Source organism: Elgaria multicarinata, chromosome 7, assembly GCF_023053635.1.
Source record: "Elgaria multicarinata webbii isolate HBS135686 ecotype San Diego chromosome 7, rElgMul1.1.pri, whole genome shotgun sequence".
Classification (NCBI taxonomy): domain Eukaryota; kingdom Metazoa; phylum Chordata; class Lepidosauria; order Squamata; family Anguidae; genus Elgaria; species Elgaria multicarinata.
The window spans coordinates 8402846-8419174 of record NC_086177.1 but is presented as its reverse complement, the minus strand read 5'-3'; the positions used below and the strand labels follow the sequence as shown (position 1 = coordinate 8419174).

At 44.6% G+C, this 16329-nt stretch overlaps 1 protein-coding gene across 1 annotated transcript in view; it reads right to left on the bottom strand.

Annotated features, from left to right (window-relative positions):
* Nucleotides 1-16329, bottom strand: part of SEMA5A (semaphorin 5A) — a 104170-nt gene that overhangs the window by 22598 nt on the left and 65243 nt on the right. The window contains exons 13-14 of the mRNA XM_063130183.1: nt 14655-14798; nt 513-660 (exon numbers count right to left, since the gene is read on the bottom strand). Coding sequence (XP_062986253.1) covers nt 513-660; nt 14655-14798 — 292 coding nt within the window. The remainder of the gene's footprint in view (nt 1-512; nt 661-14654; nt 14799-16329) is intronic.

Below are 16329 nucleotides of genomic sequence, written 5' to 3'. Positions count from 1 at the left end.
TGTTAACCATCTAAAACATTTTTAGCTGTGTAAATTATTTATGTTTATATTGTTCTGATTTTTATCTGTACGCCGCCCTGAGATCCCAGTGATAATAGAGCAGGATACAAATGTTTAAATAAATAAATAAATAAATAAATAAATAGGTAAGCACCAGTACTTTGAATTGCGCCTGGAAATGGACCTGCAGCCAATACAGCTGCTTAAGAACTGGTGGAATATGTTTTATATTCCTAGCGCCAGTCAGTAACTAAACAGCTCGATTTTCTATTAACTGAAGTTTCTGAGGTCTTCAAACATACAACACATTACAGTGGTCTAACCTAGGAAGTTATCAGTACATGGACAACACGGATCAGGCTGTCTCTGTCAGTGAATGCCTGTATGTGCATACGTATTTCCACAATATGGCCACCACCAACTTGTGTCAGCAACTCTACCTCAGCTTTATGTTACAAAATAATCCTCTGGCTCACAAACACGTAATAGAGTCCTACACATTTGTTACTCACAACATTGCAGCCAGGGCAGTCGGGGCCATTTTCACAGGCTCTGTGGCGGGCCTGAATCCCTCCTCCACATGGGGATGTACAATGTTCCCATGCGCCCCAGCCAGTCCAGAACACATGTGGGGAACACAGCAAATGCTCATTACAGTACCTGTGAGAACAGAAGCAAAAGAGAAAGGAAACAATAGATCTGGTCTCAACTGTTTCTATTATTTAAGAACGGGTTAGCAGCTTCACTAACAATTGACTACATCCAAAATTAGTCCTACTTAGAGTAGACCCACTGAAATGAAAAGGACTTAAGTTCGACGGCACTGGATACAATCCAATGGGGCAAATAAACACATCTCAAGAGCAAAGTGGGCTAGAGTATTATTTAATTCATACACAAACACTCTTTAACATGAGAAAAATCCAAGTTTTAGACCCAGAGTGTTCTCCAAAACACCCTGACAATTTTGAGGTATTGCGAGTTCTACTAAAGCTATGAGAACCTCGTATTTTGGACCTGTCATGGCATAAAACATCTGAGGGTAGAACATCATTCTTAGCATTTGGATCGTATGAAAAACCTATCTGCCCCTACTTGCCCCTTCTGAAAACTGGATTCCAAAATAACAATATGATTTAACTTACTCAATTCTCTGTTCATCATTCTCTGGACTTGCCTTCCCCTGCCATCTTTTTTCTGTAAAGATGATTTATTGTTCATAAATTATAACAAGGCCAAATAACATTGGTCTTAATTTATAGACAATAAATCATTTTTACAAAAATTCCCAAGGCCAGCAACAGAACATTAAAATTATCTGAGCATACAAAACAAAAATGCAGGTTGCTTACCTGTAACTGTAGTTCTTCGAGTGGTCATCTATGCATTCACACATATGGGCTTTGCGCCTGCGCAGAGACCAGACCGGAACCTACTATAGCTGAGTGGAACGTTTTTGGCGGGAACCCCTCCCCCCATGCTACCGCGCATGTCCATGGGGTTCCCGCCCTTACCTCAGTTTACAGGAGTCCGACATTGTGCCCCCATAAACATGAGTGTAAATAAAGTAAAGTACATTCCACAAAAACAGTGTGTCATTTATAAGTCTCACACCACCAAGTGGGGATGGTGGGTGGGTTGTGTGAATGCATAGATGACCACTCGAAGAACTACAGTTACAGGTAAGCAACCTGCATTTCTTCTTCGTGGTCTCTATGCATCACACATATGGGCGAGTAGCAAGCTGACATACCTTTGGAGGTGGGTTGGTGCATCATCTGAAGATCTCTGAAAGCACTGTCCTCCCAAATGAGCAGTCCTGCCTCGCACGGGTGTCCAAACTGTAGTGCTTGACAAACGTGGATGGAGTGGACCACGTTGCGGCTCTACAGACTTCTGCCAAGGGAACACCTCTGGTGAAGGCCACCGATGTTGAAACAGCTCTGGTGGAATGAGCCGTCACAGGTTTCACTAACTCTAATTTAGAAATAGAGTAGGCCAATTCTATTGTCTCCACTATCCAGCGTGACAACCGCTGGCAAGAGACAGGGAGTCCCTTAGAAGGCTCCCCATAACAAATAAACAATTGCTTTGTTTTCCTTAAAGTCTCTGTTCTGTCTTTGTAAAAAGCAAGAGCCCTTCTTACATCGAGAGTATGCAAAGAAGACTCAAGAGGTGTAGTTGGATTAGGAAAGAAAGCAGGTAAAGTAATATGCTGGGACAGATGAAAAGTAGACACTACCTTAGGCAGGAAGGCTGGGTCTGTGCGTAGCACAACCTTATCCTTATGAAAGATAGTGTACGGGACATCTATCCTAAGAGCTTTGAGCTCACTTGCACGTCTTGCCGATGTGATGGCTACTAAAAAGACAGTCTTTAGAGTTAGAAGCCTAAGGTCTGTCGACGCCATGGGCTCAAAGGGCTTGCGTGTCAGTGCTTGCAGCACAACTGACAGGCTCCAAGGCGGCACGATACTTTTCACAGTCGGTATCGTGTTCTTCAGACCTCTTAGAAATTTCTTTGTTGTTGGATGGGTAAAAGGTGTAAACCCATCTATACCTTGATGAAAAAATGTAATCGCAGCAAGGTGAACCCTGATAGATGCGAGCTTAAGTCCCTGCTGGAATAGTGTCAATAAATAATTGAGGATGAAGGGTAAGTGGCAAGATTCTGGTGTTTGATCTTGTACTGAAGCAAAGTTCCGAAACCTTTGCCACTTTGCTGCATAAGTTTTCCTAGTGGAAGGCTTTAGTGCTGCCAATATAATGTGATCCACAGTCAAAGTTCTAGTTCCAGAGGAGGAGTGGTTGTTATCCTCCATGCAGTCATCTTGAGGGTCGACAGATCTGCGTGTCGAACCCTGCCCTGGTGTCGAGACAGTAGCTTCGGTGTCGACGGGAGCCTGATGTAATCCCCTCTCGATAGCCGAAGGGCGTGAGCGAACCACGTCTGACGAGGCCACCACGGAGTGATGAGGATGCAATTGGAGTTGTCCATCTGGATCTTGGCTATCACCCTTGTCAATAGTGGGAAGGGAGGAAACATGTACAGGAGATTTCCTCTCCAAGTCCTGGTGAAAGCGTCTCCTAAAGATTGATCTCCTCTTCCTGCCCTGCTGCAATACTTGGCGCAAACTGTGTTGTCTTCGGTAGCGAAGACATCGACAACAGGACGGCCCCAGTACCGAAAAAGGCTTTCCCGCACTTCGACATCGAGCTCCCACTCGTGGTCGACATGGAAGGACCTGCTGAGAGAGTCCGCAATGACGTTTTCCTTGCCGGCTACATGGATCGCAGTCAGGTAAGTCCTTCTTTTTATGCACCAGTTCCATATCCTGAGTGCAGACCGGTTCAGAGGGTGTGATCTTGTTCCACCCTGCCTGTTGATGTATGCCACCACGGTAGTATTGTCCGTCGCGATCAAGACATTCTTGCCCTCGATCAACTGTGCAAATGCTCTTATTGCATTTTCTACAGCCATGAGTTCGAGGTGATTGATGTGCTGTTCTCTCTGTGATCGAGGCCAACGACCCTGAGAGGTTAAAGAGCTGCAATGGGCTCCCCATCCTTCTAAAGATGCATCCGTCGTGATCGTTACCGAAGGCGCGTCTTGTTGGAATGGAACGCCTTCGAGAAGAGTCGACATCGAGAACCACCATCTCAGAGATGCCCTCACTTGCTTCGGTATCGAAAGGTAAGTCCGTCGAGCATTGTGCCTGAGATCGAAAGTCCTCAAAAACCAGGCCTGCAATATCCTCATTCTGAGTCTTGCAAATTTTATGACTGCCGTAGTAGCTGCCATCAATCCTAACAGTCTCTGAATTGTCCATGCCGAAACCTTTCGGCGGCTCTCGGTATCGATGGCTAACTGCTGTAAGGTGTTCGCCCTGGTTGACGGTAAGTATGCCCTCCCGTCTCGAGAGGATAGAGTTACCCCTATGAAGTCCAATCTCTGCTGTGGAGTCAAAATGGACTTTTCGTGGTTGACCCACAGCCCCAACGAGTCCAACAGGTTGAGGGTGGTTAGTATATCCGACTGGAGCGCCTCGCTGCTGTCCGCTACGAGAAGCCAATCGTCCAGGTACGGATACACGTAAATGCCTTTCTGCCTTAGGTGGGCGCATACCACCGCCATAACCTTCGTGAAGACCCTCGGCGCCGTGGCCAATCCGAACGGAAGAACGGTGAACTGGTACTGGGACGCTCCGATCGAAAACCGAAGGTAAGCTTGATGCGACTTCCTGATGGAAATGTGGAAGTACGCATCCTTCAGATCCACCACTGCAAACCACACTCCTTTCTGTAGAAGCTGCAGAATTGAAGTAACCGTTGTCATACGGAACTTCCTCGGGGTGATGAACTTGTTCAGTTGTCTTAAGTCCATGATCGGTCGAAGACCTCCATCTTTCTTCGGGACCGTGAAGTAACGAGAGAAAAATCCCTGATTGAGTTCCTCTGCAGGTACGGGAGAGATGGCTCCCTTCGATAGTAAGGTCTGTACCTCGAGCAGCAGAGGAGGGGATGGAGTCGTTACTTTCACGCCGGAAAAAGGAGGGAGGGCATCGAGCTCGATGGCATAGCCCGAGTTGATGATAGTGAGCACCCAGGAGTCTGTTGTAATTGACTCCCATTGATGGTACTGGGGTGCTAAGCGGTTCGCAAAAGGGAGTGGATCTGGATCTAAGGAGTCAAACCCGCTGTTTCTTGCTGAAGTCGGGTTGCCTCTTGTCATGTTGGTATCTGCCCTGGTAAGGCCTCTTCCTCTGCAGCTGTTGTTGTTGCTGCCGAGGTTGCGGCTGGTATTGGGGCCGATGCTGTTGCTGCTGCATCGGAGGTCTCCATTTTCTAGAACGGTATTGAGGTTGCGAGGGAAAAGTAAACCCCATCTTTTTAGCAGTCGTCCGAGCTTTATAGATGGAGTCCAGCGTGTCATCGGTCTTGCTGTTAAATAGACCTTCTCCATCAAACGGCATATTTTCTATCCTGGCCTTAGTCTCGTTGGTTAGATTTGAGGATCTAAGCCAGGCATGCCTTCTTAACGATATGGCCCCCATCATCGATTTTGAGTGGCAGTCCACCTGGTGTCGAGCGGTGGACAACTGCTGCCGTGCTATACCCGTTGCTTCATTTTGAAGAACTCTTGCCACCTCTCTTTTATCCTCTGGGAGGTGATCACAGAGATTACCAATCTTCTCCCAAAGAAAAAGTTGATAACGGGCCATAGTTGCTTCATAGGCTGATGCCCTGATGCCCAAGGAGGATGACGAATAGACTCTTCTGCCCGTCATGTCTAGCTTTCTCCCCTCTCTATCCACTGGAGCAGAATGTGCTTTCTGGGACTGGCCCTGTGCTGACTCAACCACTATTGAGTTCGGTTTAGGGTGCTGAACTAAAAATTGTGCACCCTCTTCCTGCACTTTATACAGAGTCTCTAGGCGTTTTGATGTTGCCTGCGTCGACGTCGGTGTCTTCCAAGTCAACTGCGCTGCCTGCTTTAGCGCGTGAGGGAGAGGGATCGCTATCCTCTGGTTCGTGGTAGTCTGGAACACATCGTAGATACGATCTACCACAGCCTCATTAGCTTCCTGGGTCTCTATCCCCAATGCTCTAGACATTCGCAAAATATGGTCCGAGAACCTAACCATGTCGTCTGATGGGGAGGAAGGGTCTCTATCTTGGACCTCATCCTCCGGTGACGGAAAAGAAGGAGCGGCCGACACACCCGATTCCGAGTCCGAAGGATAATGTTCCTCGGGTGATGATACGGTGACTAAATGTAAATCATCCGTCGATACCGCAGGAATCGCCACAGTCGACGCCGACGGTTGTTGTCGAGGCGTCGATACCGATGATCTTTGAGGCGCTGGTGATGGAGGCAAAGGAAAGCGACACACCCTAGTTGTAGGCGGGGGAAGAGCATAGTAATCCTCCCGCGGATACTGTTGTTCCTGAAAATACCTTTGGGGGCGGTATCCCTCCCATTGGTATTCGTCACCCCTCGCCTGAGGTTCAGAGTAGCGAGAGGTTGCCTCCCAATCACGGCGTGGTGTTAGCCTTGGAGATGGCAACAATGGAAGTTCTAGCGGTCGAGGGGGCTGGTGAGAAGACGCTGCCGACATCGAATCCCTCAGTTCGCCTTCTGAGAGGCTAGGCGGACGAGTCGGTACCGCTGGTAACGAATGTGGTCTCGATACCGAGGGTGGTCTCGACATCGAGGCGGCAGATACCGAGGGCGGTTTCGATACCGAGGCAGTGGGAGCAGCGGGAGGAGTAGATTGACTCCTGACCGGCTCTACTGGAGGAGGCGATGCTAAGGAGGTTCTCTCCGCATCCCTCTTTCTCTTCTTTTTCTTCTTCTTCTCAGTCTCAGAAGAAGGAATTGGAGTTCTGGCTTTTTTAGAGTCCTTTTTAGCCTTTGAACTCAAGAATGACCGACCAGGCGTGAGGGGTATCTCAGCCCTATGAGCTCTGGTCTGCACTTCAGTGCTTTGGTCTGATGATTTGACCGGTGCGGTCTTAGTAAGTGCCGTCTTATGAGTCACGGACTTATGAGCCGCAGTCTTCTCCATTGTCGGGGCCTCAGCGGCCTTGAGAGCCTTCTCCCAAAGAACCGAGCGGAGTCGGTCTGCTCGATGTTTCCTGGTCTGTTTTGTAAAGGCCATACAATGATGGCAGGTCTCGACAACGTGCCCTTCACCTAAGCACAATATGCAAAGGGAGTGTCCGTCCGATGGAGGGAGCTTAGCCCCGCACTTTACGCACTTTCTAAACGGTGCTTTTAGTGCCATACAGGCCTCAAGCGACGAAGTCGCTGAGGAAAATCTAAACTACAAAAACTATTTTTTTTTTTTTTATATAGGATAGATAAAGGAGAAGAAAAAACGCCGAAGCGAGAAAAGAAGAGAAAGAATTAGAGTAAAAGAGAGATTTTAAGACACAAACGCTAAGAGGTTGGTTCTATGGTCTATGCACGATGGCGGACGACGAAGAACTGAGGTAAGGGCGGGAACCCCATGGACATGCGCGGTAGCATGGGGGGAGGGGTTCCCGCCAAAAACGTTCCACTCAGCTATAGTAGGTTCCGGTCTGGTCTCTGCGCAGGCGCAAAGCCCATATGTGTGATGCATAGAGACCACGAAGAAGAAACAAAAAATCGTATCATCTGACTAAGTAGAAATTTAGAACAAGCTCTTAGGTGAAAAATTCACTCTCTAGTTCCAAATCATAATTCATATTAAAATTAAATAGAAAAGGAGCCAATGTACATTCCTGTTTTTGCCCCCCACAAGTATTAGAAGTTTCTTACTTGACCAGTGGAGCTGTTCGAATTCTAAATACAGCAACCTATGATCCAGGATTATGTTAAAGTGTTTAGTGCACATTTTTTCTGTTTATGGAATTGTAGGTTGCCTTCTAATCAACCAAGACAGCACAGAGGTGCCCTTCCTTAACTTAGAAGGTTGAGCTAAGAGCTGGTACCTTTTTTCTCTCTCCAGTCAAGCAGTTGATGTACCATAAATGGTTTCAACTGATATGCTGGTGGTATAGGCAGATGAAGTAGGAGCTTTTGTGGACATATTTACAAGGGTGCCTTAACTTCCATATATTATTGGAGCAGAATACTAAGAAGCATTTACCATGCTATTGTGGCAATGTACACTGTGGGCTGGTTCGCATGACCACTGCAGCCCACAGTGACCATGCCAGCAGCCATGCCACAGCAAGCAGCTGCTGTCACTTATTGTGTTTTGTTTGAACCAAGCAGGGGGATTTATGCAACAGTTAAACACCTCTCACATAACCCATGGGTTAACCCTTGTTTAACCCTCGCATAACCCCCTTATTTGGGTTTGCACGACAAAATAAGCCACAGCCAGTGTCCACCACAGTTCGACTATTCATGCCGCAACCCAGCATGGCTTAAATAAACCTTAGTGGGCTGCAGTGATTGTATGAACCCGGTCATAATCTCATGTGAATCATACTAGAACCCAAAAAGAAACACTTTGCAAAAAGAATATGTACTAGATTTTTGACCGCTTGGCATAGGTTAAAGATAGATTTAAAACAACAGAATGCAAGGACTACAATACCATGCCAAGTCATGGGGCTTATCTATCTGATTGGTGCCAGTGGAATGTACAAATGTGCAACATGAGACTGGATTATCACCAAAGGTTGCCCCCAGGTCAGCCCTCTGCACTCAAGCAGGGCTCTCCGCTGCCAACTATGGAAAGGAAAACATTTACTCCCACTCCACTCCCCCACACACAGAGCTTGGTCTGCCCGGTGCATGCAGCCAGAGCATTTATAAAATGCTCGATTCCAGCCAGAGCATTTATAAAAGTTCCTTTGCTTTTAATAAAACAAAATGAGGCACGAAGCCAACTTCACATTTTTCGCCCTGTTAGAATAACCCACAACGCACAAGTTAATTTGCTGCAGTGAACAGACCAGCTCCAGAAATCTCAAATACATTTCAAAGTCTCATTGCTGGGGTGAATCTGCTGGAACGTGGGATTTTGAGCAAAGTCCGATTAATCCTCTTTCTGGAAGCATTTCAAGCTAGCAGGAAGTGCTTTTCCCCTTCTGCTCTTCCCCTCCCTGTTAATTCCGTCTTTTCTCAGGACCCAAAGGGCTTATGCTTTGCAGTGATTCTGCCGAACAAGCGATGCGAGAGCCTTAGATCTGTGAAACTGCAGACCTCTGCGCTGACCCTGTGTCTATAAGTGATGAGGGCAGAAGTGAGAGGGTGACATGGAAAAATTGCCAGGCTAGTGACCCTTGACGCATCAAAGGAGGCCATGCTCAGTTTCCCCAAAGATAGCAATTGCTGTTTGAAGGTGTGAAGGGAGGAGGCAAAAAGGGAATTAAACACACACACACAAGCTGGTCCCCAGTGACTCCAAAAGTCCACGCTTGTTCCCTGGAAAAGAATTCCTTCCATTTATAGCACAATATATGCTTCCCTCCAAAGAATGGAAACAGATGCTCATTATTATGATGATTTCAGCCTCTCTTGTATGTAACAGAACAACACTGGTGTAACTGAGCAGGAAAACGCCAGTCTTGCATTTTAGTAATAACCGACTAGGCAAAAAGACCAAACGCCATCAATTATATCCATCATGGACAAATATCTACATTAACCACTAGGACTAGAATGTTTAATTAATTACTTAATCAGATTAATCAGTTAAAACATTTTAATGACAGAAGTAGTGCCCCCAATTAATGAGGCAGCAATATTTAGTGATTTAAAAATTATTTTCATTACGAGTATTCTCATCTTAAAAGGAGCATTTCGTCCTGGGAGGGAGAGGTCCGAGGACGCTTTGTCCAACAGGATGCCCCCTGCAACCTACGCCTGCGTCATCACAGAGGAGAGTAAGTTTTTCTGTAGAATTGGTTTTACCATTGGCAAACTTATGCAGATTGAATCAGTCCCTTACCCCTAGCTTCCCAAGCACAAAATGGATTTGTTGTAAACCGCCCAGAGAGCTTCGGCTGTGGGGCGGTATATAAATGTAATAATAAATAAATAAATAAATTTTCGAGATCCATCTCAATCAGACTTCAGGGTTAGGTTTGGAATGGAAACTGCCTTGGCTGCCCTGTGGGATGACCTTTGTCAAGAGAGGCACAGGGGGAGAATAACCCTGTCGATTTTCTTTGATCTCTAAAGAGAACACTACAAAATGGAGGGGGGCATTTTTCCCCACCAAAGGCTGCATTCCCTGGGCCTAGGGGGCAAAGGCTAGTGGTGGCAGGAGCCGTTCCACACATTCTCTTCTTTCTTAAAGCCATCCCCCCTCTCTATTTCAACTTAAATCCATTGCCATCTGACACTCTTTCTCACTCTTTGACCTCCTTCAGATGGGGGAAATCACATTCCCTTACTGTGGCTCTACTTCCTGCATCTCTTCCGCTTCTGCAACAAGCTGTAATTACACGAGGAAGAGAGCAGGGACCACGAGGCTTGTACAGCCTCAATGCAGTTGAATGGGACGGCACTCTCTATTGGGCATTTTATAGCGCAACTTCGCAGGAAAACCTGACAAATATTGATTTGTTGTAGAAGAGACGGGTTTTCCTGGGGTTTTATTTTTAGTGCTAGAACGGGAAAAAGGAGTAGTTGATGCACGGAAGGCTGATGCCGGAGTCAGGATGACCAGCGAACATCCGTGAGTTGGCCAGTAACGACGGTGCTATAAAATGCTTGTTTAAAGAAGCTCTTTGCCTCTCACACACAGAGCTATCCCTCTTTGATACACCCGCACTTCACACCCAACCTTCCCCCGCTCCCACTCTAAGTTGGCTTCCATGCTGGAGTGTCCCTACAATCTGTCTGTCTCTGCTCTGGCAGTTTGAATGAGCTCCAGCAGGAAAGGCGAGGCGGCAGGACTAAGGAAAGGCTGTGGACGGGATCAGAAACTAAGAGCTTTATCACACCAGTGTTATACTGTGCAATCACTGCGAATTGCGTGCAAAGGACTGCGAAGTTTTCCAGTTTATAATCTGCTTTTATTGTGAAGTACTCTGAAGTTTTCCATTTTATAATCTGCTTTGATTGTGAAGTACTCCCAGGCATCCTGCTTTAATTGTGCTATAAATGCAAAAGCCTCGCCCTATTTTGCTACTAGCTTTCGAGCGTATCATTTGTTGTTTTCCGAGCGGCCACTGGGGTGCAGGAGCAGGATTTGAAGAAAAATTAAACAAATGCGTACATCTGAGTAAGCTTTAAAGATAAAGCCATCAAAATTGGCACAGTAATAGATATTAAGGAGAGCTTTAAGCATCCCAAATTTGAATCGGATTGGGTCATACATTGATTTATTATTATTTTTTTACATTTCCTCCCTTAAACCCTTTGCAAAGGATCTTAGGAGCGCTGCCGCGTGGGGTGTAATTTAGCAACAACCACAACGCCGACAGCTTAGCACTGTAGGGGATAATTCGAGGGAAACAGGTACGTGGGATGAAGCTCTAACACAAGCCGGAATGAATGGAGAGGCAGCCAAGATGCAGATGTGATATGCCACGAGATGAATATTCAAGTTGCAAAGGAAAACAGCTGAAGTTCAAGCAAAGAAGAAACTCAGTTAGAGAATGCAGTTGCGTTTTATTACATTCGTATGTAATAAATTCGTACATTTGTATGGTCTTTCTCTGAATTCTTTAGGTGCTCTAAGTTTTGAGAGAGCAGCACATTATTTGAAATCTCATATCCTAAAATATGATTCCCAAGCTGATCGCACTTCTGCCTGCTTGTCAAAACTTGCCCCCTGGTATGCTAAATTGCCTATTCATACGCCTTACCCTCAATATTTAAATAGTATAACTAATTCTAAGTGGAGATACGCATTTACAGCTCTTCGGTGCCAGTCAATGAACTCAGCAGTGATTCAGGGACGCTACCAACGGATCCCCATGGAGGAAAGAGTTAGTCCATGTGGATCTAATATAGTTGAAGATTTAACTCACTACCTGCTTGTCTGCCCAATTTATAAAAATGTAAGAATAGCTTTGTTTAAAGACCTAGGTCTTATACCTAATAGGTCTCATTCATACGTGATTAAATTTTTATTGGGGGATATTACTCCATCCATTTCTGAAAAAGTAGCCTGTTTTGCTTTTAAAGCATCAATTTTAAGGAGGACGTTTTCTAATGATGACGATCAGGTTTTAAGTTGTGACTGAATAGAGTCTATAGAACGATGTTTTTAGATGATTTTAGTCTTGTAATGTAATCTTATATATTTGTAATATATTTGACTATTCTGTTTTGTTGTTTTTTGTTTTATTTGATTATATATGTTTGTAATGGCTCTGGCTCCACAAATAAACTTCTTTATTACTATTACATTCTACCAAAATGCCTGTCATTAGGCAAGGTATAGGGCGGCGTGGTGAAGAGAAGGAAACAAAAAGAGAAAGGCATACAATGCACCTCTTTACATTGTGCTCATTAGGATTCCTATTTTGGGGGAGGGAGGTGCTCTCAGTAGAGGCTGGACCACCCATTGCTGCTAATTGTTAGGAGTCGTTGGCAGGGGAGGGGAGGCACAGTGGCATTTTGCTCCTAAGTGCCCCAATTGCAGTGCTTTATTTTTCCCCATTAGGAGAGAGCGGCAACCATTTGCTTGTATGAGAGGAAGTGGAAGGGTGTACTCAGCTGGGGAAGGGACGACGGCCCCTAGTCCAGTAGTATGACTGACTGTATTCTTCTTTTTGTATCTGTGGTGATACCCACCTTTCTGTCCCTTAGGTATGTCTGTCGTTTTGTATGTCTAGTGAGTGCGGAATGTTTGACTGAGTGGGTGTGGCTGATGATGCGGTGAGAGAGGGGGAAGGAGGAGTATAAATAGGTTGGCTGAGGGGATTGTGAGTTTTAGTTTTGAGATTTGGTATTAGTCTGGGAGTTTTAGTCTGGCTTGTGCTTCGTGAGAGTGTTTGGTGTGAGGAATGAGAAGAGATAGAATTTTAAGGGACTTGAGATTGTTGTTTTAAATATAAGAATATGCAGGTTTGATCTAAATTGAAATACTAAAGATTTGTTAAATTTCAATAAACTTTACTTTGTCTTCTGATACCACAAACCACGCGTCAGCTCGGATTTATTACCTGCTATATTACACAGTGTAAAAACATCTAACAATACACCTGCAGTTCAGTACCTCAGCAATAGAACCTATTTTCCAAAACCCTTTACCTTGCTCCCTCACATATAGGGGAGAGGTGGTGTTGTTTTTACCCTTTCCTCAGGCTTTTCAAGTGGTGGCGCTTGGCTTGAGAACGGTGTGCTAGGCAAGGCCTTCTGTGTGGGGTCGGTGCCGTCGTAGTTTTACCCACCTAACAGAAGTCATACAGAACCAAGCCTGCTCCTCTCTGTATAGTCAAACACTTGTCGCCACCTCTTGAGCCATTACACCTTAGGGGGGTTTCGAATTGTGTCCCAGGAAACCCTAGGGCTCCTCAGAAGCTTATCAGGCATTTCTCAACTTGTCCTGCATTACTGAGCTTCCCTTGCCAAAGCACCTCTTCTATATTTTTTTCTTAATCCCCCCTTTTTGTATTGAGACTATCAACAAAACGGAACAGAAAATACATCGTGAAAAAGCACCTCTTCAAGGGAAGGTTGGGTGCATTTTAAGTTGTAACAGGCCTGGTCACTTCCCTGAATAAAGTGAGGCTCCACCTTAAGCCCCAGAACCTTTTGCGACACACTGGGTTTTGTGAGGGTTTTGCCACATCTTTGGAGTGTCCTCCCCAGAAAGATATGTACGGCTTCGTATGTCTTTGTAATTGTATTTCCATGTTTTTGTAGTACTGTGAGCTGCCTTGTGATGCAGTGCACCCTAAAAGGCAGGTTAAAATAATAATTAAAAAAACTCTTTAATATATAAACAGATGTGCAGGGGCTCCTCAGTGAATGAGTCAAGGTCAAAGGACTATCCCAGCTGTGGGAAGTCTGAAACTCCTGCTCTGGAGTGTGATGGAACCTTGGGAAATAGCTTTTAGCTAACTAGATAGGTAGAACTTTGGAAGCATTTTCTTGTGCTTTCTAGATGCTTAGGCAGGAACTACACTACTGCTTTAAAACAGTTTATAACAGTTTTGACAACTGTTTGGGCCCATGCCACACTCCATATACAGTTTCCAAAAAACGTTTTCAAAGTGTTTTATCCTGCCTGGTGTACATCTGGCCTTAGAGTATATAAGGAAAAATCGCATCACTTTGCCAACAATCCAGAGCAAGAACCGTACACAGCATTCTTTGGGATTACCTGTTTTGAAGGCAGCCATGTAACGGTCTCAACACACTATAATACATTTTGGAGGGAGAGGCAGGACTACCTGGCAAGGCTGATTTTGGGAGGCTCAGCTAAGTGAGAGCTGTAAATGTTTGTTTATTTATTTATTTTTTATTATTATTTATAATAATATAATTATGTGAATACATAAAAATTATGTGAATTGTTATTTTCTTGGCAGCAGCAATGACGCTGCAAGTCAAGATAGCAGAAATTGCAGAGACAGAGAAGAAACTACACTGAAGGTGGGCAATAAAAAAAAAAGGTAACATACAGTGGAAGCTGGTGGCTCTGATATCCGTGGGGGTGGTGAAACCGCTTCAGGTTTCAGTCAGAACTCTAAAGAAGCTATCCAAGGTGCTTCCACAGCTCCTTTAGAGTTCTGACTGATGTCCAGTGCGAATTCATCACCCCATTGACATCGGAGCCACCAGCCTCCACTGGTAATATAGTAATTAGGGTGACCATATGAAAAGGAGGACAGGGCTCCTATATCTTTAACAGTTGTATAAAAAAGGGAATTTCAGCAGGTGTCATTTGTATATATGGAGAACCTGGTGAAATTCCCTCTTCATCCCAACAGTTAAAGCTGCAGGTGCCCTGCCCTCTTTTAAATCTGGTCACGCTAGTATAGCTCCTGCACTTTAACTGTTGTGATGAAGAGGGAATTTCACCAGGTGCTGTATGCATACAAACGACACCTGCTGAAATTCCCTTTTCTATGCAACTGTTAAAGATACAGGAGCCCTGCCCTCCTTTTCATATGGTCACCCTAATAGTAATGCTGATACAAACAACAACAACAGGAAAACGAATGAGGGGGATGGGGTAGGCGCCGTACCTTTCTTCTCGGTTCTGTCCTACGCAGACACGGCCTCCATGCCGAGGGCTTGGGTTACTGCAGGAACGTTGGCGGACCTGGAAGCCTATTCCACAGGACGTGCTGCAAGGAGACCAGGATGTCCAAGGAGTCCAGCCTCCATTTCTGTAAGAATAAAGGACCCAAACACAGTCAGTTCAAGGGGTGCATGTGCGAACACTAGGGTGACCATATGAAAAGGAGGACAGGGCTCCTGTATCTTTAACAGGTGTATTGAAAAGGGAATTTCAGCAGGTGTCATTGGTATATATGGGGAACCTGGTGAAATTCCCTCTTCATCACAACATTTACAGCTGCAGGTGCCCTGCCCTCTTTTAAATCTGGTCACTCTAGTATAGCTCCTGCAGCTTTAACTGTTGTGATGAAGAGGGAATTTCCCCAGGTTCTCCATATATACAAATGACACCTGCTGAAATTCCCTTTTCTATGCAACTGTTAAAGATACAGGAGCCCTGTCCTCCTTTTCATATGGTCACCCTACTGAACACGCATTTGAACCCAGAGAGGAGAAAAGTTGCTTGGGAAGAATCGGAGGTAGGGAAAACACTGGGACATGACAGGGTAAAGCACGTCCTCCACTTCTTCTGCCCTCTAAATCCCACTCCCAAGTGACTTTCCAAAAAGAACAAAAACAGATATTGGGCAATGCTACACACCTTAGCCTCTATTAACAAGTGGTTAGCCCCTCTGTTGCACAGTCTTATAGGGCTACATTTCAGAAACTGCTAATAGAAACGGGGCTCTTTTAATGTTTATTTATGTATTCATTTTTAGGTTTATATCTTGCCTTTTGTTAAAAAAAAAAAAAAAACTCATCCCCGAAGTCACTTACTGGAAGCAAATGCAATATTATCCTATTTTGGGCAAGAATAAAGTTATAGAGTATAAATTACTCTAAGAAGGTTAACATTTGCAAACTAACTTGTGTGTCAACATCTAAGAGTTATAACTAATTTTCACAAAAAGAGAGAGTTAATTTTGAGGTAACAAAAAGAGGAATAAATAGGCACTGGTTAATATGAATTTGCTAGACAATATTTCTTCATAGCTGATGGCATGAAGCATGATTGAAAACTATCATAGGACCTCTGCAGATATTTGTGTAAGTGGATTCCCAACTGGCCATAGTAATGAAGTATTCACAATTGCAACATAAGCATTAGTGGAGTGGGGCAGAGAACATATGTTTCCCCAGGAACAAACTTTTTAGCGTAACTAACAGGGAAAATCTAATTGCTCCAAACAAAAGGGTTACCTTGGAGAAACCCATCCATGGAGAAACCATTTCATTACACTAAAAGATGGCCTCTGGATTCTTTACAATAACTGAGCCATTGTTTATGCCTTTTTTTTTGTTGTTGTTCTAAAATGATGTATAACTGGAAAACCCCTAAGAGAGGACATTTAATGCTGTGTGTACCATTGCCATAAGACTGCCAAAACCACTTCTGGGTAATAAATATATATGTCATCTATGCATATATTTTTTTAAAAAGGCAGTTGATGAGAATGGCTAAAACAAAGTATGCCAAATTGTATACTAGAGTTATGTATTATAACAAAGATATGAATCCTTGATCCTTGATTCTCTATCGAAAATAATGTTTTAACCATAATTTTAAAAGACAGGCTCTCC